General features: G+C 42.2%; 2 protein-coding genes and 1 long non-coding RNA gene across 3 annotated transcripts; 1 reads left to right on the top strand and 2 right to left on the bottom strand.

Moving 5' to 3' along the window:
• The first annotated feature begins 26 nt into the window (after positions 1 to 26).
• Positions 27 to 21,571, top strand: LOC114428132 (uncharacterized). The gene is made up of 6 exons (XR_003669520.1): positions 27 to 441; positions 678 to 745; positions 2,809 to 3,002; positions 17,473 to 17,566; positions 20,601 to 20,728; positions 20,941 to 21,571. It is a non-coding gene; the product is annotated as an uncharacterized LOC114428132 (long non-coding RNA).
• Positions 1,242 to 4,745, bottom strand: emx1 (empty spiracles homeobox 1). The gene is made up of 3 exons (XM_028396480.1): positions 4,147 to 4,745; positions 2,798 to 2,982; positions 1,242 to 2,005 (listed from the first exon to the last, which is right to left on the bottom strand). Exons 1-3 carry the CDS (start codon positions 4,493 to 4,495, stop codon positions 1,838 to 1,840), a joined length of 702 nt encoding a protein of 233 aa, XP_028252281.1. The 5' UTR covers positions 4,496 to 4,745; the 3' UTR covers positions 1,242 to 1,837.
• On the bottom strand, positions 11,102 to 12,091 carry noto (notochord homeobox). Its single transcript, XM_028396479.1, has 3 exons — positions 11,701 to 12,091; positions 11,421 to 11,608; positions 11,102 to 11,311 (listed from the first exon to the last, which is right to left on the bottom strand). The coding sequence occupies exons 1-3, from the start codon at positions 12,089 to 12,091 to the stop codon at positions 11,102 to 11,104; spliced, it is 789 nt and encodes a 262-aa protein (XP_028252280.1).
• Positions 21,572 to 22,067: the final 496 nt, after the last annotated feature.

Here is a 22,067-nt window from a genome sequence, read left to right as displayed (position 1 = left end):
CCTCCTCCTCTTCCTCCTCCTGCCGCCTCGCAGCTCCTCCGGAGAGACTCTTGTTTTTCACGATGGATTCCTCATCCTCAGGTCTCCTCTCTGCTGACTCAGGCGACAGGAGACGTGGCGTTTAGGGAGACGAGCCTGATGATTTTTCTCCCTCTTAATTATTTTTCCTTACAGACAACAAAGAAGTGCAGCTCTCACTAACGGTCCTGACCTCTGTGATAGGAGGATGCAGCAGGCCGGGCGCTGTTAGGCTGAAATCCACATTTGCTGATGTTTATTTAGATGATATAAGGAATGCCCCCCCTTTTTTTTTTTAACAATGTATTTGCACCTGCAGTGAGGATAGGATATCCTGGGAACTCAAAACAAGCCATGTGGCCTCTCTGCACCCCCACATGTCTGACACAGTGTGCACCCTTTTTGTAAAAAGAAAGAAAAAAGGTGAGACTACGGCGGTGGTGTGTTTCACTCTTACATGTCCCCTCTTAGCTTACAAAACAAGACATGGGGGGGGGGGGGGGGGGGGGGAGGGTCAAACGTCAGGGCTCATCTCTAAAGCCTCGGGGTCATTAGGCGGAGATTCCTTCCGTTTCTTTTGACAGGTGATTACTGAGGCGGTTGGTGAAAGAGCTGCTGCACAATACTAACTTTACTTTCTGTCTCTCTCTTTTTTTCAGAGGATGGGAATTATTTCTTGTCTTTCCCCCTTTTACTGCTGGAATTCAGAGGAAATACCGGCCGACAGGTAACACACCTGACACCTGTGCAGCTGTCCTGCAACATTCCTGACACATCAAGCAGAGGTTCCCAAACTAAAAGAACACTCCTAAGGGGTTGTTATCTTTTTTTTTGGCTGTCATTCAACGTATATTTTTTTTTTGGTGGTGGAGGTGGTGGTGGTGGAGGGTGGAGTATTTTCAGCTTCTGAAAATCCTCCTTCTCCCAGAGCGTCTGCAGGTTTCAATCAAACACATGGAGCGGCCTGTTTCACACTGATTTGCACATGCACCTTCAGTGGGAGAGCAAGGAGTAATGAGTGAAATCTGCAGCTGTAATAGCTGCTTGGAATGAAATCCTGCAGAGTCGGGGCTGTAACATAAAATATAAAAAAATAAAAATATCTTAACATTAACATTCCTCATGTGAGAAATAATTTTTGTTTTTATTTCTAAAACATCCTGTTTTTTTTTTTTTTGTTTTTTTTTTTACATCTTAATTTTTTTTTTTGACACTACACACATTCAACAAATGGAGATGTCGTCCATCGGCCCACACTCTCACAGATGTGGCAGATTGTGTAGCTCAACTCGCCCCTAACAACAACCAGAGAGGTCCCTGCAGCTTCTCATCTGTCCCAGAGTCATGCACAGCTGGTCATGAACATGAACTCCTAAACTCATCAGCTCTTTCTCCAGCGCACAGTTCGTTTCCTGTTTTCTTCTCCTGGCCTCCACAGTTTAAATTAACGTGGTGCGCAGGTGGCAGAGCAGGCAGGGCTGAGGTGTTAATGACCTATAACAAGTGATTTAAAAAAAAACAAATTGGCAGCTTTAATGAAACAAATAGCCTCTTCCAAAAACAACCTTTATCACTGGCTTATGTACAGTTTTAGAAAAACAAACAAACACTATGGGTGAGGTTGTTGCTCTTCATTTTTAGGTGATGGAGGGGATCGCTCCTCATCCAGAGACATTCAGCGTTTTTTTCCCCACCTCAGTTAGGAGATGTGCAGTGATTCAGTCCTGGAGCCTTCCTCTAATCTGTCTAGTTATACTTAATAATATTACATAATAAATAGTGTTGGTCCTGGGGTTTTAGGGCAGTGGTGTGGTGAGGTTTAGTCCTCTGAGGTCACGTCAATGTCCTCGGAGCTGCCCTGCTTGGTGGCAATGCGCCATCTGTTGATGTGGTGGTTCCCCTTCTTCTTCTGCTGGCTCTCTGGTCCCTCCTCCTCCAGCTTCTGCCGCTTGTACTTAGTCCTCCTGTTCTGGAACCACACCTTCACCTGGAGAAGGAAAAACTGAACTGTCACCTTATGTGGCTTCAACAACAGAAATTTAAAGGGCACACGCTTTTTTTCTGGAGGAAGTAGCTGTCATTGACCATTGAAAGTGTTAAATTGTCCACCTAACCATGGCATTGGAGCATCATGGGGAAGATACGCAGCTTCCTGACTGACGTTTGCAGCTGAAATCTGGATGCATTTTTATAAATAACAGCACTCTTAGCTTCCTCCTCTCTTTTTTTTTTTTTACCTTCCCTGTGGCTTCAGGCTGAAAGCAGTTTTTACTGAAACCCCCCACAGCTGGGAGGGGATGCTGTGTGTGTGCTTGTGTATTAATATTAATATTAATATTGAATGATTGACACTAAAGTCAAACTCTTAAGCAGCATTTATTCATTTCACTGACTCAGGAAATATCTCTTTATATAACCTAATTGATGCTGTGGACTCATTAGGCATCAATAATATTTACTTTCCTCTTATTGTTGAGTTTGCATAATTCAAACACCTTTGAGTGATTGAAATAATTTTTAGATTTTCCAACCTATAATCTAAAGTTGTGGCAACATATTTGACTAAAAGCCTGTTATTTATATTAATAAGTAATTAAAAAAAAATACATAACAACCTTATGTATAATATTTTTAAAGCTTATAATAAAATAAACATCATTTTCTGTGTTTTTTAAAATTAAATTATATTACAGTCATTTTTTTCTTTTTATTTGTGAGGAAACATTTTTACCAAATTATTAAAAAATAAAATATACATTTTCAGCAGCTTTTAACTTACCTGCGTTTCAGATAAACTCAAGCTGTTTGCCAGCTGCTTCCTCTCGGCTCCGACCACGTAGTGGTTCTTCTCGAAGGCTCTCTCCAGGCGCAGCAGCTGGGACGGAGAGAAGGCGGTCCGGATGCGCTTGGGTTTTCTGGCAAAAGGACCGTGGAGCAGCAGGCTGTCCTGGGACACGTCGTTACCTGAAACACACGCAGCAAAGGTATTATTATTATTATTATTATTATTATTATTATTATTATTATTATTATACAGACATTAATTAAACCAAATAATAAAGTTTATTTGACCATTTAGAGGAGAGTCTGTCTGTGCCAAATATATTTTAACCAAATTATAATTTAAAGTCCTGGTTAAATTCCGAATTTTGACATAAAAGGAAATAAAATATTTACCGTTATATAAACATGATAAATTGACTTAATATACATAAACATTATTATACAGTATTATATATATATATAAATATAAAGTCTGTGCGTCTTGTGAATGAAAATACAAATAATTAATTGCCAAATACCGTCCAGTGTTTTTCAAAAAAAAATTCAGAAAAGTTTTGAAAGTATTTTTGTAAAAAAAATTACGGATTTATTTTATGCTGATATTTACATTATTCATTTTTAATATTTGTAACTTACTTTTTTTTAATCTCTTCTCTACGTCACACAATTCTTTTTGTTATTTTGGGGAATTTAATTAATTTGTTTACAGTTTTTAATTTTTTTTATTAGCATATTTGTTATTTAAAATAAAACCAGAGCTTTTTCGTGACTTTTAGTGTAACACACAGTGTAATAGTGGAACATTAGCAGTCTGGGATTAGAGTAAATACATACATTCCGCTGATGAGTTTATTTCTGCTGCTTCACAATATATTTTCTATCTTTTTAGTCTTTGCAATATTCTTCTTGTCCTTTTTTTTCATTTAATAAATTTTTAATTAAATGAGAAAAAGCTGCAGACTAACCCAGGGCGGGTTTGGCTGCATGGAAACACATCAGCTCTTATCTGCTGCTGCTGCTGTGTTTCCGAGAGTGGCTTCAGGGCGAATGAGAGTGGAAATAGAAGCGCGGCGCGACAGCCTGCTGGAGACTGACAGTGGTCGTGTAGATTAGGTTGTGTGTGATTTATTGCTCCACTAAAACATATTTTTTATTATATAAGCGTCTTTAAAAGTCGCGTTCAAGCTCTAAGATAAATAATCTTACACTTTAAATCCAGTTACGCACCATTTTGTACTTACAGCATCCATGTGGCCTAATCATAGACCTCAGAACTATAATTGTTCCTTATTAATTTATATGTATAATATTTATATATGTGTGCCCTTCTGCTTCGTCGCCTACCTTGAAATCTGTGCCCAAAAAACCGGTTCCGTAAGACCCAGGGGTAGAAGTTGAGCGGGTCTCGGTGTTGCGTCCCGAAGAAGTGCGGATGCTGTAGGTGAGAGCCGCCGAGCTGGTGAGGAGCCACGGTGAGGGAAGGGTGGTTTACCGTCTCTGGAAACACCAGGTCCGGGCTCTGGTAGAGCGACCGGGCCGGCGGAGCCTGGTAACTGTTCATTAAGGCATCTGTAGTCGGGTTGGAGTAACTCAAAGCCGTGGGGCGGATGGGTTCTTCAGCGGTTAGAGGGTTCTCCTTGGCCACCAGAGACTCTATCGTGAAGCAGCGCTTGCCTGCAGACGAAAACATCATCTCTGGATAGAAATCGAAGCCAGAAGCAAAAAGAGTAAATCAGCCTGTTTCCGTCCTCTTGCTGGAAAAGTTAACCCACTCTCAAAGATGCATCATGACCCCCCGAGAATGTGGTGTGTTTGCCGGATGAAGACGCTGCTGTACAAAACTCAACAGTGCTGCAAATTGTTCTGTGCGCACTCGGAGAGTTTCTGTGCACAAATGCGCACCAAGCAAAGCGCCTCCGAGCTTCCATGCGGCTTGACGCTGCTCAGGGAGAGCGCTGATTGGACCAGAGCACCTGCCAATAGGTCTACTTAAGTACCTGCTTCACAGATCACACAAGACCGGGCGGCTTAGTTACAAATGCACGCTGAGAAAACATGTGTGCTGCAATTAATGGGTCATTGTGCGTCACATTCAGGCTTAATATCTGTTTTTCTTGAGGGAGCACAGTCTGCCGGCGGGGGTGAGAAAGTTCAGCTTCAGTGCAGGTTCAGGAATTCTCTGTAGTGTCTGTGTGTGAAGGCTGAATGTCAGGAAGTGAAGGAAGGTGACTTTTCCCACTCATCACACAGCAAGGAGACCTTCCAAGGAACTCTGAATTATTATTATTATCATTATTATTATTATTATTATCCTATGTGTGATGGAAAAAATGGGCATTTACGCATTACGCAGCACCTTGCGCACACTCTAGCTGGTGATAATAGTCTAAATAAAACCTTGTGCAGGTTAAAAGTCGTTTTTATCGTCACGAATGTGCCTAAAAAGTTCAACAAGTTCAGCCTGTAAATTGTTTTTTTATGAAAAATCACGTTTCCAGTTTTACGCACACAGTCTCAGGAACATGGCGCCGGGTTTGTCCTCTGTGAGGATCATTTGGCAGCCTGCAGTCCTGCAGGTACAGTGTAGGACGCAGCCTGTTTGTTATTGTGAGCTGCTCCTTCGGCGCTTCAGCTTCCTTTGTGCTCTAAACCAGGTTAATCATTGTCCCCTTAATGCGCTCCTTTGCGTTCAGGCTGCATTAGAAAATCATTACCGATGGAAATTATGAAGTAAAACAAGTTGTTGATTAGGCGTTTAGAGCTAAAGGCTCCTCGTTGTCAATCATTGTGTGTGCGCGCAGATAAATATCTGTGTTTATCATCTGATCCATGAATTCCCTTTGCACCGTTTTCTAGGAAGCATCTGAGCCAAGAGGAAAACATTTGATTCATTTATCTCATTTATATCTCGGGTACCTGCTGGATCGAACTGATGGACCCGAGTTCAGCTCTGTGTGTTTGGTTTAAATCTTTTAATGAAATATAAAATCTCGCCTTGTTATTGTCGGACTGTAGAGGACCTCATTGGTTGTGTTTAAAGCGTCTTTTTTGTTCCTCGCTGCGGCAGCATCCACAGGAATTACTGTGAATTGTGACCGAGCCGTGGAGTTTAATGATGAAGCCCCGCGGGCCTGTGCGCGCTGACCCTGATCGCTGCTGGTTAATAGATGATCAAGTCGGTCCGCTTTAACGAAAACAAAGCGAAGCAGTCTCCTCTTGTTCAGAACCTGTTGTTGATTTTTCCCCGAGGCTCCGGAGGAGAGTCTGACCACAAGAGCCTGCACAGAGCGCGCTGCCTCTGACTTTCTTCTGACCAAGGAAACTCTGAGATCCATTTTAACTTTCCATTCATGAGTCCTCAATGTCATACAGATACACAATCACACATGAGACAGTTTGTCCTTGAAGGAAACGAGAGTTTTGTCCAAACTGGTTAGTTTGGAAACGCAGTTTTCTTTATTTTAGATAGAAATCGTCCATGTTAACCCCCAGAATGAAGCATAAATTAACAGGTAAACTGTTGATAAAAGAACACAAAGATGCCAAAAATACATGTTCTTAAATTTCATGCATCCACCCTACCTATATTATAAATTATATATAAATTAAATTAAGAAAGAAAACACTAATTTATGGTGACATGAATTAAAAGCAATTAATTGAATACATTTAAATTAAAATAACTAATTTTATGTGGATTCTGCTTACCTTTGTGTTCAGGAAAAAAGCAAGAAAATAACAAAAAAACAAATCCTCCAAACGAGTTTGACCTGAGATGTTTAATCACTATTATTTTAGGAAATTTAAAAAAACAAATCCTGCCTTCTCTGTTTAACGTTTCCTTAAAATCAGAGGTATTTGTTCTGCCACACTATTGCTCCAAATATATTATAAATATAAATAAGAATAAATAATTATAATGTCACATAAAACTGTAATAATATGATCAGGCCTGTTTTTTAATGGAAGATGGCACAATTTAATTCCAGTGCTGCCCTCTAGTGGCCCCAGACTGATACTGTGTCTTACAAAAATTCAATTCCCTTACAATACATGATGAAGAAAATTATAACAGTGCACCACAAGTACACTAAATTATAAGCTACAGTGCCATTCAGACAGATTAATACAATTTAAACCAGCTGTTATAAACACAGTGGGATTATGTGTGTTAACACTATAACTTATTTTATTTTTTAAGAAGTATGAAAATTCTCTCTCATACATTTTAAATTAATAAATTGTTTTGCCTTCTAGTTTCATGCTAAAAAAAAAGTGTCTAAATTCACCTCAAGAGTCACTAAATCCCTTCTTGTTTGATGGAAAGCATGGACTTCTATGTAAATGCTGCCACCTTGCGGTCAGTCTGAGGCACAGCTTCTTCATGTACAGGTCAAATCACCTCGGTGTTTTCAGCTGTGAATGTTGCATCCGGAACTACTTAGCAGTAATTTCGCTTTTAATAAGATTTGATGCAGAAAAAAAACGTTTTTCTTACCTATAATCCGGATAATCCCTAAAAACTTTGTTGCCCTTTGTTGATCAGGTAAATTAGGATTTTTCTTTGTCTTTGTATAATTATAAAAATATGCATCATTAATCTCAGCACATGTAGTTGTTTTCATGGTTAAAAATCATTTTATTCGATCATATATCAGATTTTTCTCCCGCCATCTTTTCTTGTTTCCTCATGATGTTGATTATAAATCTGTGAGAGCAGCTGAAGCCCCCCCCCCCCCCCCCCCAACTCTTCATTAATAAACTAATTGGCCATTTTGTTTCGCATTAGCGTTGTGTGTTCAGCTAATCTATTCCACTTAAATACTTGGAAAATTTCACCCCATTATAACGAGATGGCAAAAGTAGCACGTCGCTGCGTTTGTGCCACCTGCGTGAGAAGTGGGGTCGTTTAGCCACCTGTCCGGGGCCCCGCTCCTCCAGCGGCTGCGCTCCTCAGCATAAACAAACATCCTCTAACAGGGCGCGGAGAACACGGAGAACACGGCGGCCTGCGTGTGTGTGGAACCAGATAAACTCATTCAGAAAATATCCGGATGGTTTTTCAGGTTTTAAAGCGGCAGTGGTGCTGTGCGTAAAAGTGGCACGTTGGATACATTGCGCGCGGTTTGGGCGTGCCAAGAGACTCCATTTGTAGTCCTTGTCCTTTAACTTGCTTCGCGGTGTGTGTGTGTGTGTGTGTGTGTATACGATGTAAACAGGAACTGCTATTTCCTCAGAAAGAAAAGGAGTCTGTCGGAGTATCAGGGCGGATTGAGGGGAGCTCCTCTTGTCAGTGCCCGTGTCAGAAGCCATTGTGCGCCTGAAATGCGGCCCTTTGACAAGCGGACAAAGAGCGGCTTGTACTTCAAACGCTTGTAATGAAAGCTAATGACTATTAGATGGAGTAGAGAGGCCCTCACCTCTGCAAATAAAATGCAAAACGGGATTTTTTTTTTACGATCGCCTGCACTAAAACGCACGTTGGTCAAATGAAGTACACTCTCCCTGTTGGAGCTGAGAGGTTATTGCTCTCCATGAGAACTTTCACACCTTCTCTGAGGTGGACGACAAGAACTCATCAGAGTCATATGACCAGAGGATTTAAATTTAGGTGGGGACAACTCGGAGCAGGCACAGAGTCACAAAGGCTGGAGGAAGAATTCTTCCAAATAATAAATACTAATGATGAAGGAATCAGACGCCCCCCCCCCCCCAAAAAAAAAAAAATATAAATAAAAAAAAATAATGATTTTGATTTAAAAATACTCGTTGAATTTCACAAATTGATTAATTTAATTAATATTAATTAATATGTTTATTCTAAAAAACATAAATTAAATTATTTTATGGCTTTGTGAATATTGTATTGTCTAAAAATGCCTGAAATAATTTGTGTCAGCTCAGACTGTAACCACTGTATTAGTGCAATTATTCTTTTAAATGTAGGATTTTATAAAGTGGTTGTATCTCCTCTATCATGGCCTAAGTAAGTGTGATTTTAAGGGATTCAGGCTGAATTGCATTGTACATTGACACTGAATGTGAGGTCTTGTGTGTTTACATATTGTAAACCTTCACTTTGTAAAAGTCAAATCAACAAGTAGCTGCTGATTTTCTGAGCAGAGCCTCTACAGTCGAATCTGTTTCTGGCTGATTATTAAATCTATTTATTTGTAGCATAGACACAATATTAAGACATCAAGTCTGGGGAGGTGACGGATCAAACTTAAGATTTTCATTACAACCAAAACAAACAAAGCTTAAAGTGCTGAATCAGCCGTCATCAGTGCAGCATCCAGGACACAGAGGAGAGATGTAACTGTTGCTTTTCATAAGAAGCTTCCATTCAGGAGAGTTTTAAGGAGCCCAGCCAGCGCCGGCCTGTTTCCAGCCGTTAAGGTGCCCTGTGCTAATTGAGACGATGAGCCTGCTGACCCCCCCTCCTCCTCCTCCTCCTCCTCCTCTCCAGGACTCTCTGAGTTTTTCCCAGGCGTCTGGCTGCTTCTTCTGTCCCCTCAATGAGATTAAGCTGTACTGTGGAGAGAAGGGGGGGACGGGCTCTGATTCCCGGCTGATCACATCAGAAACGGCTCGCCGGGGTTTTTACACAAATTCTGCTCCTTCAGCCGTAATCAGGCCGAGCGGGGACGCCAGGAAAGAGGAGGCAGGAGGCAGGGGGTGGCGGACAAGGGACAGAGAAAGAGATCAGCTCTGTTACTGTTGATTACATTTCACCTCTGTCACAGTCTGTGGAGTCAAAACAGGAACACATGTGTGATCTCTGTGCACCCAGCCTGCAGCATTTCATCTCTTCGTTTCAGTGAGTATGTTTTCTTGATACACTTTGGAACTATAGGCTCTTATTTTGAAATCCATTTTGCACAGAAACAGAGGAGGTAGAATGAGCTGTTCAGTGAGGGTGCTGCTCAACAGCAGTAAACCTGCTCCAGGTTTACTGCCACTCTTTATGACTCCACACACCTGGAGCTGTAAAGGTAGTTTGTCATTTCTCGGCCGGTTTATTTAACTTTTAGTTGTTCGGCTAATTTAGTAAATGAGACATCACCTCCTTCTTCTTCTTCTTCTTCCTCTGATGCTGCAGAAGAAGACGGCAAACAACAAGCTTTCAGATTAAAGAGATGCAGCCCTGAGTTCCCATCAGCCCTCTTTTGTTTAGTGGGACCCAGTTATCCACAGGACACGAGTTTCAGGTTGACCACCCCAATTAGCTGCTCTGATGGACTCATACGTCCCAATCCTATCTACACGCTGTCTTCTCTCCTGTTTTATCCCTCATGTCTGCCAGGCGGGCTTCGGCGGACAGCATGAGTCCCTTTCCGCCTGGAAGGAAAAGACGTCCAGTGTGAATAGAGCAGAGACAGGACACCTGCCGGTGGTGGGTGGGCATGTGGGAGCCCTGTGCACTGAGAAGCAGTGAGAACAGGCGTACTGACCATTTAAACAGATTAAACAGTGAGACTCGGGTCTCAACCCTGAGACAGATTGACCCCTACCACCCCGGGTTACAGATATCCCAACTAATCCCTGAGCTGGTTATTTATTTGCTTTGCTTAAATCGTGGTCTGTCCCCAGACTTTATGTTGGATCAAACCTGGGAAGAAATGTCTCCATTGTCGTCAGGCTGAGAGGAGATAAGAAAAGATCAGGATGGTGCAACGATGGCACATGAAAGAGAGACATTCATTCATTGATAAGGGAAAAACTGAGCTTTGTTTTTGCTTGTGTGTAGTTTTGTGGTTTTAGTATCTTCAGCTTTTCTTCAAGAATAATTGCTTATAATATAAATTATATGAACACTTTGGCTAAATTGTCATTTTCTTTAAATAACCTGAAAGTGTGGCTTCATATCTTTTAAAAACTAAACAAGTAAGCAAGAGTTTAAGTTAAAATCTGGCATCATTTATAACATTTACCCCAAATCTTTGAGTGTTTTCTGGATTGTTGGGCAGAAGTTCATGTTGGCACATGTTCCCATTGAAAACCTGCTGTTTTTACCTCTGACTGAAATAAACACCACCTGTGTTAATGTGTAGAACTGTGAAGGAATGACCAGGACAAGTTTGGCATTAATGTCATAAAATATATTTTTGAATTTTTCATTCAAATATACAAAAAAACACTCATGAAGTGAACCCATCAAAGAGCAACAGATGTAGAAAAATTAAATATATAACTATAAATCTATTAAATATTCAGAGCTGGACACCCAGGCCTCTGTCCTCAGCAGCAGTATGTACAAAAAGTCCTGTTTTCTTTTGCTTCCAAACGTCCAGTGTTGTTAGCAGTGATGCTCAGTGGAGTCCTCAGAAACGTCAATATCCACATCTGAGTCAGAGAACTCCTCATCCTCATCACCTTCATCCCCATGGCCTTGAGATCCGGGACTTTTCGGTGGGGCAGCCAGGCCCAGTTTAGCTAGTTTGGCCTGCTGCTGTTCCAGACTCTGCTTGCGCCACTTGATGCGTCTGTTTTGGAACCAGACTTTGACCTGGAAGAGGGAAATAAAACACAGGTTAGAAATGAGGGAAATCAGACAGAAGCCACGTAGAAACTGACTTTGTGCAGGTTGTTTTTTCTTCAGTGAGCGTTTTTCTTACCTGAGCTTCTGTCAGCTGCAGAGCGGAGGCCAGGAGGAACCTCTCGGATCCCACCATGTACTGCTGCCGGGCGAATTCCTTCTCCAGCCGGGACAGCTGCTCGCTGGTGAAGCTGGTGCGCATCCGTTTTGACTTCCCACCTTTGGTTTTGAAGGAGTGCAGCCCTGCATTGGTTTTGGACATTGAAGCTGCAAAGAAAAAAAGAAGACGCATTTAATCACGCTGCCACATGAGCACGGTCTTTCTTTGTTTGACCAAATTTGTTCTGATTCCAATTTACCTTGTGCGTAAAACGCTCCGCGACACGATGCCTGGTAGGTGAAAGGCGGGCAGCAGTACACAGAATATCCAGGCTGCGTGTGGATCGCTGAGTGCATCATGTTTGGAGAGTAGACGTAGGGCGCCGGTGCCATCGGTAAGCCTGCGTGTCCGGTGAGAGGCAGCACCGGGGTGGATGGCTGGTATGTCACTCCGCAGTGAGGGGGACTGGTCCGGTCGCTGGCTGTATCCTCCGGTTTGGCGAGCAAAGCCTCGATAGTGAAGGATTTCCCACTTGGAGGCTTCGTTGACGACGCGCACTGGCTCCCCTGGTAATGCGGGTACACCGATGCTGGTGCGTAATTACGCACAGAGTATCCATAAGTTCCGACTGGTCTGTTCGGCACTTGCATCCTGACAGATGTTTAAATTCGATGTGGAAGGTCTTTGCTGGTGAATAAGTTGTCGCTCCAAGTGCAGCAGGAAGAAGAATGCTGCTCCTCTGCGGAGAGTCCCGATTTATACCCGAGCCGCACGCAGAGGTGTCAACAGCCCCCCATCGTCCCTTTGTCTTTCTAAGTAGCAGATGAGAGAGAGGAACATCCCGACAACGTATCCAATTAATTGGTGGAGTAGTACAAGCTGGGATTGTCAAACATCCTAACCCTTTGAATGACAAGGCTTTTGAAGAGTCCTGGGGGGGCAGGGAACTCAGGAGATTTACTGGGCTACAAATTCTTGCATGGTTCTTAAGTCCAAATGTAATCATTACCGCTGGGAAAGCCTCCATGTTACTAACTCATCTTATTTTGGAGCCTTTTAAGTCCTGGCTGGCCGACAGATGATTTAAGCAGCGTAACAAGTCACTTCACAACTGGAGACCGACTTTTAATCTGCACAATTTACAGAGTATCTATACAGAGCTGTTGTTTCTCTTCTTTGATCCAAATCTTCATCTTTACAAAGACGCGCCTTTCTCTCACGCACATGTCAATCGTCAAACACTTCTGTATGTAAACAGTCCGTAATCTTTTTCCTGTAGAAAATGAATGTGCTCTGTTCACAGAGTGTGCGTTTTAGCAGCAACGGTGTGGCTCCTAAAATGGAGTAACTGCCCTGCGTAATTGAGGCGTCAAATTCAGCGGGTCAGGTGTGGTGCTGCTGGTTTTACCGAACTGCCCTTATCTCCATCACTGCGTTAATCCACAGGTTGATCCACCCTTTGTATGTCAGACTGTGCTTGATTCCTTAAAACAGCCCCTAAAGCCTTAAATCTGAGTGCGTGAATCAAATAAAAGCGCATTCTGACACATTTCGCTCTGATAATAAAACTCAGAACTCGCTCTTGGAGGAGTTTGCATGTGCGGCTCCTTTGAAGGAGCTGCTTTCTCTTTCAACTCAGATTATTGCCAGCTCTGCAAACTTTGCGGGCTCATTTCCATCATTTGGAAGCGGCAGAGAGCGTCTCCTGAGCCTTAAGTAACTGTTAAAACACATTTAAACACGGAGGCGAAGCGCTCATTCCCTTTGACCTCCGCGCCTTTTATTTATTCTCCTCAGCTGACACTAGAATGTCTAATGAAGAGGGCAAACACAGACTTTCCTCAACTCAGCCTGAACAATAAAGATGCGTCTTCTGAGGCTTGTATACGACCTGGACCACCCACCCCAAAGCAGCAAGTCCCTGTCCTGACAAGTCCTTTAATTCACAGTTAGCCTTGAAATGGAAAAGATGAGAAAATCCAGACGTGTCTGTGTCAGATTAACCTTTAAAAAATCTTTACTAAGTGATTGTGTGGAGTGTTTTCCCCTTATCCTCACACTTGTGTCTTTATCATTTAAGGAAAACACATTTCATGATTCATTTTTAAAAGAATTGTGCCCAAAATGTTTGAACTCTGATCTCTTGAGTTGTCCTCAAAATCAGACTTAACCTCCATGAAACCCTGCTCCTCTTGTGTATTGGAGCCAGACAAGGAATACACGGACCATTGTCCCAGAGAGTCCCTCTTTTCATAGTCATGGCCTGAGAGGAGAAAGAAAAGCTAAGGGCCGCTCTAATGGCTCTATAGGTCATCTTTCCCCCAAATGAGCCTCTGCACCAAAACCTTCATCAGGAGCACTCATCAAGTCATTCAGGGAGGGAGTGATGGCTCATTTTGTGTCGCCTTCATGTAGCTTTAAAGGTTTTTACATTAAGGTGAAGATTTAAAGCAATGAAAACATCAGTTATAATCATGCAACACTCCTGTTAGATCCTCATTTCACCTGTGATTGTGTCTATTTTTTGGGTTTTTACTAAAGAAAAATAAGACATGACACAAATATAACATCTTATTTTTATAGCAGTGTAATCAGGAAAAGTGTCCAACAGTCAAATAATGCTTTTTTGAAACCTTTAAGTAGCTCTCAGATCATTTTAAGGAAGCAAAAAGAACATAAAATATACTAGTTTTATATGTTTAATACTCTTCTGCTGTTAATCGCTGAGCTTTATTTTCTTGATATCGTGACATGTTGGTGCTACACACATCCCTCCATGTCAGGCCTGCTCCGTCTCACCTTGTTTCTCAGTTCACACATGATTGAACGAGACAAAAGCGCTGGAGAAACACTGTCATCATTATTATTATTGAGGTGAAAGGGGATCTTTTTCTCGCCTGGCCGACACATTTAACAGGCACTGTGGCTCTGGGCCTTTCCTGTCCACGCACATCCATCACTAATGAGTTTATGAAGCCATTCACAGAACGATCCACGCAACGACCTGCCGCTGTCACCTTGCTGCTGGGACTGAGGGGTCATTACAGGGACCTGCTGGGCTTTGGCCCTCACCTTGACTATGAATGGGAGTGTAGTGAAAGGCCAGGTATTCCCCGTCTGGCTCCCAATACACGTTCAGGCTCTGCTGCTCAGAGTCCATCCAGCAGCACCAGGAGGCTGAGATCAGCTGGAAGCTGAACACCTGTGCTGCAGTTTGACCGAGAGTTCACAGTTTTTAGGAGACGTTCTCTGCATTTGACTTTGATCCTGTGAGGACAGAGTCAGCCAATATTGAAAGAATCACTCATGCTGCCCCAACGCGCCCCCTTCACCATCTGTCTCCACCATCTTTTCTGCCTGGATCAATGTATAGTTTTCAACCTGGGGCTCATAAAAATGCCACAAATAGAAAAAAATCACCAAAATAAGGAGAGTTCTGCACAATCCATGAAATTCCTCTTGACTTTTCAGACAGTTTTAAGCAAGTTAATGACCATTTTCAGCAATTATTGATTATTTACTTGCACATAAACAGTCCTAAACAGTGTTGATTTATAAATAATAGCAACAAAAAGTAAAACACACGTACAGCACAACAATAGATTTCAGGTTTTAGACCTCTTTTATCAAAACAGACATCATTATGGAGCAAAAACATCAATACTTAGTCCCTTTATTTGTAAAATTCTGTGTCCCTTGTGTTGTGATAGTCTCAGTCTGTGGCAGTGACACTTTAATCTTGTTCTTTTCCGTGTTCCTGCTGCAGTTTCAGACCAGATTTCCTTCAAGATAGTAATTAGGTTGAGTTAAGCTGCAGGTAGAAAGGAATGCAGATTAATTACAACCCCAAACTGCTTATAAGAATTCAATCAGTTTCTATTTTTCAGTAGTTTTTAGTAGAAAGTTCGGTCGCCCTCATGTCACCTCTGATACAAATATCAGGCAAAGCAAAGAGCTTCAAACATGTCTGAGCGTGCACAGCTCTGTGCAAAGAGTCCAGCTTCAAACATTTATGTTAATGCACATTAAGTCCACTTAACTGTGTGTAGTCTGTCGTTTAAAACATCTTAAAGTTGCATAAAGCTGTGTGAAAAATTCACTTTTAATCAGATAAATTCTCTTTAAAACTAAAAGCTGTGTTATCTTTCTAGCAAACAGGATTACAGGCTGAAGCCACATGAGTGTTAAGTTATGATCAGTTCTACTGTACAGGACAGGAAAAGCTGGAGATGGACGGAGTGAACAGTAAGCGTGGCGTCTGTGTCCCTCCACGTCCCGCCGCATGCTTTCTGCCTCTGTACAGTAGTAGAATGTAATCCCAGCATCTTTTGCACGTCGCTATGCAGATTCTGTGTGTTTTCCATTTACATGTGTGGCAGCAGGGAGGGCCTCAGCATTAGCATCGACACCAGTGCTGTGAACTGCCTGCTGTATGAGCTGCTCTCCTCTCGGGCTAATAGTGACCACTTAGCCACACAAAGTCCTCCATCCATTCACATAAATAACCGTCCATATCAGGCCAGCTTAATGAGGGATTAACTTTTCTCGCTGAGTGGTATCAGTTGACTGACGTGATGCGTTACCATCCTGGGAACGGAGCAGCAGTGTATTGGAGCTGTCTGACACTGCAGGCCTCATTACTGAGCCGAGAGGAGGGATGCAGGGACCTCTGCTGCAGCTTGTGATTGGCATGTTTTAACCCTAAAACCTGCAGATGTGATGACATTCACATCAGCTGGAGTGGTGTTCAGTACTGATGTTTGCAAGCTGAACATTGTGGCTGCAGATGTGTGGTCTCCTCATAAGTGTAGAGGGCAGAGTTGGGTGCATGCACAGTCACATGCAATCTCTGCACATTGGATGGTTGTTAATATCACCATCATCTGCAGCAGGACCAGTTCTGTTTTTCTATTTTTCAATGTGCATTCATACTGGACAGGGTATTAACCACTTGTGTAGAGACCTCTCTGCATCCCATGGCAACCTGCCTGGGGTCAAATTCACTATAAAACATCCATAATGAGGTTTTAAATGCACTTATTCACATGGCCACAAGGGGGCGCATAGCTGCATAAACACCACTTGTTTAACTTGCCTTTAAAGTTGACCAGAACTGTCATGTTCCAGCTGATTTACCCTGATGTTGCAGGCGCTGTGCTGTGCTGTGCTGTGCTAGCTGTCTGCTGCAGGTGCAGCTTCCTGTGTTGTCATGGAGGAACATTTTTGTTGCTCTAATCACTTATTTTGTCATTTTTAGAGGAGTGAGAGTCACAGATCTACCCACATTCTGTCAGGAACAGTCACAGGCTGGAATCACACTGACTGCTTTGTGCATGTATAAATGCATTGAGTGTAGATGCCGTGTGGACATTTCACGTCTGTTTTGATCTGGAAAGCTTTCTTATGAAACCACTGCAGAGTTTTAAAGGGGGGCGCCTGTTCCCAGGTGCTCTGAGGACTCTGTGGAGAGACCCCCCCCCCTCTTTGTCTCTTTAATAGAGGTGAGAATTGGCGGGTTGGACTTTAACACTTGACCTCTGTTTACACTTCCTGTGGGTGTCAGAGCTTGTCCATAAAGCGCTGCTTGCAGGGCTCTGCTGCATTGAAAGGAGACAGAGAGAGAGAGAGAGAGCGGCCGAGCACCCCGGCGCTGTGAGCTGAATGCACTGCTGCTCCAGGCCTCCTGTGATTATTAGGAGAGGCCGTTTCCTCCCTTCACATTCTCTGTTTGCTTATATTACTGCCACACTTCCTCGACCCCCCACGCTCACCTCCTCAGGCCTTTTTGTTTTTAAAGAGGAAGATGATGTCAAACCTGCACATCCCACCTCACTGCTGTTGCCAGGTTCTGTCTGGCTTGTCCTATAATCACATACAACTGACGGATATTCTAAATGAGGGCCATGATTATTGTCATTTAATCCTTTAGTCTGTCTTAATAACATGCAATTTTTTATATTATTATTATTTTATTTGGCTTCTTTAAAATGTTACATCACATGGCCCTAATATTTGTTTCCACCTTCACCAGAAGTCTTCCTTAAAGCTGCTTCCTGTGGTGACAAGGCCTCTTCAGCGCCTCCATGAATGCAGCTGGCAACAACGAGGAGGCAGAAGAATCTGTAGTAAGTCCCTAACTAACAGTGCTTATTGATGCTTTTACTGTTTCATCCACTGACTGCCTGTCTGTCAATGAACTCTAGACAAATAGCTCCTCTTGTGGTACAAAGTGGTACTGCACTATACGATACAAGCTACAAGCAATTTAACCAGGTTTGTCCCATTGAGATCAACAATCACAATCATTTACAAGGGAGACCTGGCCAAGAGGGCAGCCGTAGAACCCTTAAAGCCAGTCTTAGTCATGTGTTTATATGTGACTAGAACTAATCATTGATTTTTAAGAGTGCAGTACAGTGCTTGTAGTTTTATTTTGAGGGTCCCTCTCTCAGTTTGAGCACCAATCACACAGTATGTGAATAACTATCAGTCGATCTTTGAACATTTCACATTCAAGATTATGTTTTACAGAGTGTACAGATGCATTATGACACCAAACATGGCTACATCTGTATTTGTAGTGGTTCAGCTGCAGGTGGGGGATGATTAGTAAACACCGATTGATTGTCCATTGACAGAGCTGCATTTAAAGTCGAGCAAGCTGCTATCATTTACTGTTAAAAGAAGCTCTGATGACCTCTGTGTTCTTTAAACCCGCCGCAGAGGCGTTCACTCCCGGCTCGGCGTTTACAGTCGTCCCACCTTGGTTGTCATCCATTGTGTGTGTCCGTGTAACTCTGGGCTGAGCACAGGACAATCACAGCAGATCAAAGGTGCCGTCTCCCCGGAGAAAAGACAAACAAAGACAGATATGCTGACTTTAGTGAGGCGGGACGGACCTGGAGCGTTCAGAGCAATAATTAGCTGCAGACAGAGCCTGAAGGCACATTACACCTCACTTCCACGTCTGTTAACTTATGCAAAGAGTGAAAGGACGCAGCAGCTAATTTAGGGTTTTTAAATGGGCTGGCAGGACACTTCAAACAAGACCACACACACACACACACACACACACACACACACACACACACACACACTGACAAGCAGAGCCCCGATCAGCTGAACAGCTGGTGACATCTGGTGGACAAACAAGGTAAAGGCAATTTAAAAACACACAGACAAATAAAAAAAACAAGGTATTTTTAAGGACTGTCAAAATCATAAAAGAAACTTCTGCTTCATTATTGATTTTAATCACACACACGGTGTAAAATCAGAAACACAAACACAATCACGTCTGTTCTGTTTATAAAACATTAAAGAAACATGCAGAACTTTGATAAGAAATTAAAAACAAATTTCTATTGATTCTGTGCTTCTCAGCCGAAGTGTCATTCTTCACATGACCACAAGATGGCGCCCATGTGAGTAACATCCAAACCTCCATGTAATAGTTTATCTGCATGGATGGTTTTATGAAGCTGTTTTTTATTAGATATTTATTCTTTAGCCATTTTTAGCTTATGTATTTTTGTTTTAGCCCAGAGTGCACTTTTGTACCATGTGCAATAATAATAAAGACTCTGTCTATTTGATTATTGTAAACAAAAAAGAAAGAAAGAAACAAAGTACACTTTCTGAAAAAGAAATACAAAAAACATCTACATTATGCAATATTTTATTCTCAAATTGTCCATAAAATAATATATAATATATATATATTATATATAATTATTATTATATTATATTTATAGACATTTTTAGAAGTCAAAAGAAAACACTTTCATCCATGTTTGTAGTCCAGATTATGTTGTAGTCCTATTTCTGGGTTCACCCTTCCTTGCAGTTCAGCATGTTGCCAGCAGGTGGCACCAACGTATAAGTCTATAAAAACCAACTGAAACTGAAACAAACTGTGGTTTTATTGAATCTTGGCTTTGAGGGTTTCTTACTTTTTATTGTTACATTTTTCAAGGAAATTTATTCAGTATTCATGAATAAATCGAATAAAATCAATATTTTTGCAATATGTTTTCCAAACTAAGGGTTTGGAGCCACTTTTATTTGATATCAATATTTGTATTGAGATTATTTGATTTTATTTACATTTTTTATGGAACACACTGAGTATTTCAAAGCTTAAATATTTCCAGTTTAACCCCAGCAGAGGAGAATAACAATCACCCCAAATCACCCACTATTAATAAGAGCTCACTCACTCAGGACGGGACGACGATGAGCTGCTGTTTGTGGATTTATGAACATTTAATAACGTCACCTCTGATACTTGTTAAACTTATTAACTTTTAATCCCTGACCTCATGCATGATTAATAACTCTCTGTCTGATCGAGGCCCCGGCACCGCTGCTGACAGATGGACAGCCCAACTGCTGCCAACTGCTTCCTATGCAACATTCAACATTCAACACACACACACACACACACACGTGCCAATCAGGCACATTAGCAGTCAGACAGACAGGGTTTATTTGTCAGAAAGATGTGGCTAATAGACTGAAGATCATCCACAGAGAAGACCGCCCCGGAAAACAACTCAGTTTAGTGTTTTTATCCTGATTAAACATGTTTCTGTGGGACTATGAAAACATTTTTCAACCACATCTTTGTAAGAATCTTACAGTTATTTATAAGACTTAACATTCTTTTATTTTTAAATCATTTCATTCAATAAATCATTGTTTTTTGACAAGTAGACCTTTACATGTGCAGACACGATGCAAAAATGTGTAATATTTGGAATATGTGTGTAAACTAATAACATATTTTAACATGAATGACACATAGTGCTGCATAATTAAACTTCATTTCTTCAAACATGGTTCTTACTTTGCTCTCCTTAAAGCACATTCCAGCAGTTGCCAACAAAAATCTATTAATGAAATGAATGAGGCTCTCCGTCATTGTTTAACTTTTATGGTGCGGCTGATGATTCATGAACACTCTTAAAGCGACTGGTTGTTGCCGGTTTCTCTGGTCTTCCTCTCAGTGATCAATAAAACCCAGCCCACAGCTGCTGATCAGTCTCCACCATGGAGCTGCATAGATTAGGATCAGCTCATTAAAGGCTTTAAACTGTCAGGTATTCACACACAAATGCTCCCACTCTGATGCTGTTTTTTTCCTGCTTCACTTTACAGCCTGGAATCAACAAGTCGCTCCTCACAAACGCACCGAACCGGCCTCACGTTTGTAAATGTGCAGCCCGGCGAGCTGGGTGGAGGTTCTCCAACATGTTTGAGTGGATTCGTCCCTCAGAAGCGTTCAGGTTTGCCCTGTCCCTGTTTATTTTATGATACTGTACAAACGTTTTGCTTCTTTAAATCCACAGAGTCTCTGCCTTCACAGATTTGTCAGGATGTGTCACTTCACTCTATAAACCTCCTCCTCCTCCTTCTTCCTTTCATTAACCCCCTCACACACCCACCGCAGCCTCCCGTCTTCGTCCCCTCCTCATCTTTTGTCTCCCTTTCCCTCCAGAATTTCCGACCAGAGGCTGGAGATCCTTCCCCCTGCATGCGTGGCTGTCCATCTGTCGGCCTCCTCCTCCTCTTCTACCAGCAGCAGATGTTTTGCTCCTTTTTCCTCGACCTGAACCTGGAAGTGTGTGTGTGGGGGGGGGGTGTTGTCGAGCAGTGGAGGGCTGACCTAAGGAGCTCACACTGACACTATGGAGACAATGAGAGGGAACAATAGTATGGAGGTGGATGGGGGAAGCAGTGGCTGACTGACCGTCTCCATGCATACAGAGGCGGCATTCTTCTGCAGAGTGGAGGACTTCAAGGTGCTCATCATCACAAAAATGGCCAAAACTAACACAACACAAGTAACAAAATAAACATATCACATATGTAGCTTCACTGGCACCACGTTGGTGACCTATCCTGATAACAAACAGTGTTTTGGCAGCGTATCTGCATCTGCTCAGTTTGCAGTGGCCTTATCTAATCTGCTGGCTGGAAACCAGAAATCCTGTGATAAGAAAATTCAACAAAAACAACAAACTGTTCGAAGTATTTAAGGCTTTTGACCATTTGGGGAACTTTCCAGCTGATATTAGACATCTTTACGGCTAGCAGCTAATTAGCTTAGCTTAGCTTAAACTGGAGTCCCGTGCACCATCCCTCTGCTTTGAATCTTTATGCTAAGCTCAGACTGATCTGTTGCATTATAATACAAGATAGATAGAGATACAGTCTAATAATGTAAGCAGGATTTGTAATCTTGCCTCGCTGCCATAGTTCTTACTGCTCCTCAATCATGGCTTAATTATAATGTAAACAATGAGATCCAAAGGTCTTGTTGTTGCTGTGTTTATGGGTGATTGTGAACACTTTGTGTAGTATGGCAGATGTTTACTTCTTTCCAAATCTAGCTGTGATCTCACTCAGCAAAATAAAACATGATCACATATTTTTCTTGTGTAGCAGCGTGCTGCAGCGTCATCTCTGCCCACACCACAGCGGTGGCTGCTCTGTGATGCAGCCACCGCTGTGCTAATGGCCCGTTTGTGTCGATGCTAACGCTGCTCCATCAACAACACGTTTCCAGATAAGACGCATGCAAATGGTCGTCTGAGAGTCCAATCTGTTGCTCTCTCTCTGTGT

The sequence above is a fragment of the Parambassis ranga genome, chromosome 22, assembly GCF_900634625.1.
Source record: "Parambassis ranga chromosome 22, fParRan2.1, whole genome shotgun sequence".
Taxonomy (NCBI): Eukaryota; Metazoa; Chordata; class Actinopteri; family Ambassidae; genus Parambassis; species Parambassis ranga.
Note: the sequence above shows the minus strand (reverse complement) of the source record. Positions and strands in the feature narration are given on the sequence as shown.

Bases quoted from the DNA above. Each gene is read 5' to 3' on its own strand.
- emx1 (XM_028396480.1), bottom strand. From the start codon at position 4,495: ATGATGTTTTCGTCTGCAGGCAAGCGCTGCTTCACGATAGAGTCTCTG. The intron at 2,983-4,146 runs GTAGGCGACGAA...CGTGTGTTTCAG, and splicing joins TTTTGGGCACAGATTTCAAG to GTAACGACGTGTCCCAGGAC. The intron at 2,006-2,797 runs GTAAGTTAAAAG...TTCCTTCTCCAG, and splicing joins TGAGTTTATCTGAAACGCAG to GTGAAGGTGTGGTTCCAGAA.
- noto (XM_028396479.1), bottom strand. From the start codon at position 12,091: ATGCAAGTGCCGAACAGACCAGTCGGAACTTATGGATACTCTGTGCGT. The intron at 11,609-11,700 runs GTAAATTGGAAT...TTTTCTTTGCAG, and splicing joins CGGAGCGTTTTACGCACAAG to CTTCAATGTCCAAAACCAAT. The intron at 11,312-11,420 runs GTAAGAAAAACG...TCCCTCTTCCAG, and splicing joins TGCAGCTGACAGAAGCTCAG to GTCAAAGTCTGGTTCCAAAA.